At 42.5% G+C, this 445-nt stretch overlaps 1 protein-coding gene across 1 annotated transcript; it reads left to right on the top strand.

Moving 5' to 3' along the window:
- Positions 1-65: 65 nt before the first annotated feature.
- Positions 66-386, top strand: PHALS_03599 (uncharacterized protein; the record flags this gene model as incomplete). The annotated part of the gene is made up of 1 exon (XM_024717840.1): positions 66-386. One exon carries the CDS (start codon positions 66-68, stop codon positions 384-386), a length of 321 nt encoding a protein of 106 aa, XP_024583299.1.
- Between the last annotated feature and the right edge of the window lie 59 nt (positions 387-445).

The following is a 445-nucleotide window of genomic DNA, read 5'->3' as shown; positions in this document are numbered from 1 at the left end:
CAACTAACCACATCAAAATGGGGTCGAATAAACTATATTTTGACAATCCTTCAGCAAGTTTTGACATGAACAGTCAGACCGCTCAGGGTGGCTTGGTGCTAAGTAACATCTACTTCAATTACTCTTCGACAATGTTGAGGCTAACGAATACTGACGTAACATGGGGAGTACAGACATTGAGCTTTGATTTAGTTAAGAATAGCGGTCCCAATTGGCGTTTATACACTGAAGCGACTTCAAATCTTGTCATTTCAGCGTGTGATACCGATAGTGGAGTAGCTTCGGGGTCGCTCTGTTTCGATAAGACCAATCCTTACATCGGAATTGGTACTTTTAGTCCGTCTAAGACCCTACACGTAAATGGAACGATATTAGGGACCGCATGAACATTTGGATCAAACGCTTCTACTGGAAACTCTCAACTCATTGTCTTGGATGGAACCTC

This window comes from Plasmopara halstedii (assembly GCF_900000015.1).
Source record: "Plasmopara halstedii genome assembly, contig: Scaffold_2386, whole genome shotgun sequence".
Lineage (NCBI taxonomy): Eukaryota > Oomycota > Peronosporomycetes > Peronosporales > Peronosporaceae > Plasmopara > Plasmopara halstedii.
The sequence above is the reverse complement of the archived record's forward strand: the minus strand, read 5'-3'. Positions and strand labels throughout refer to the sequence as shown.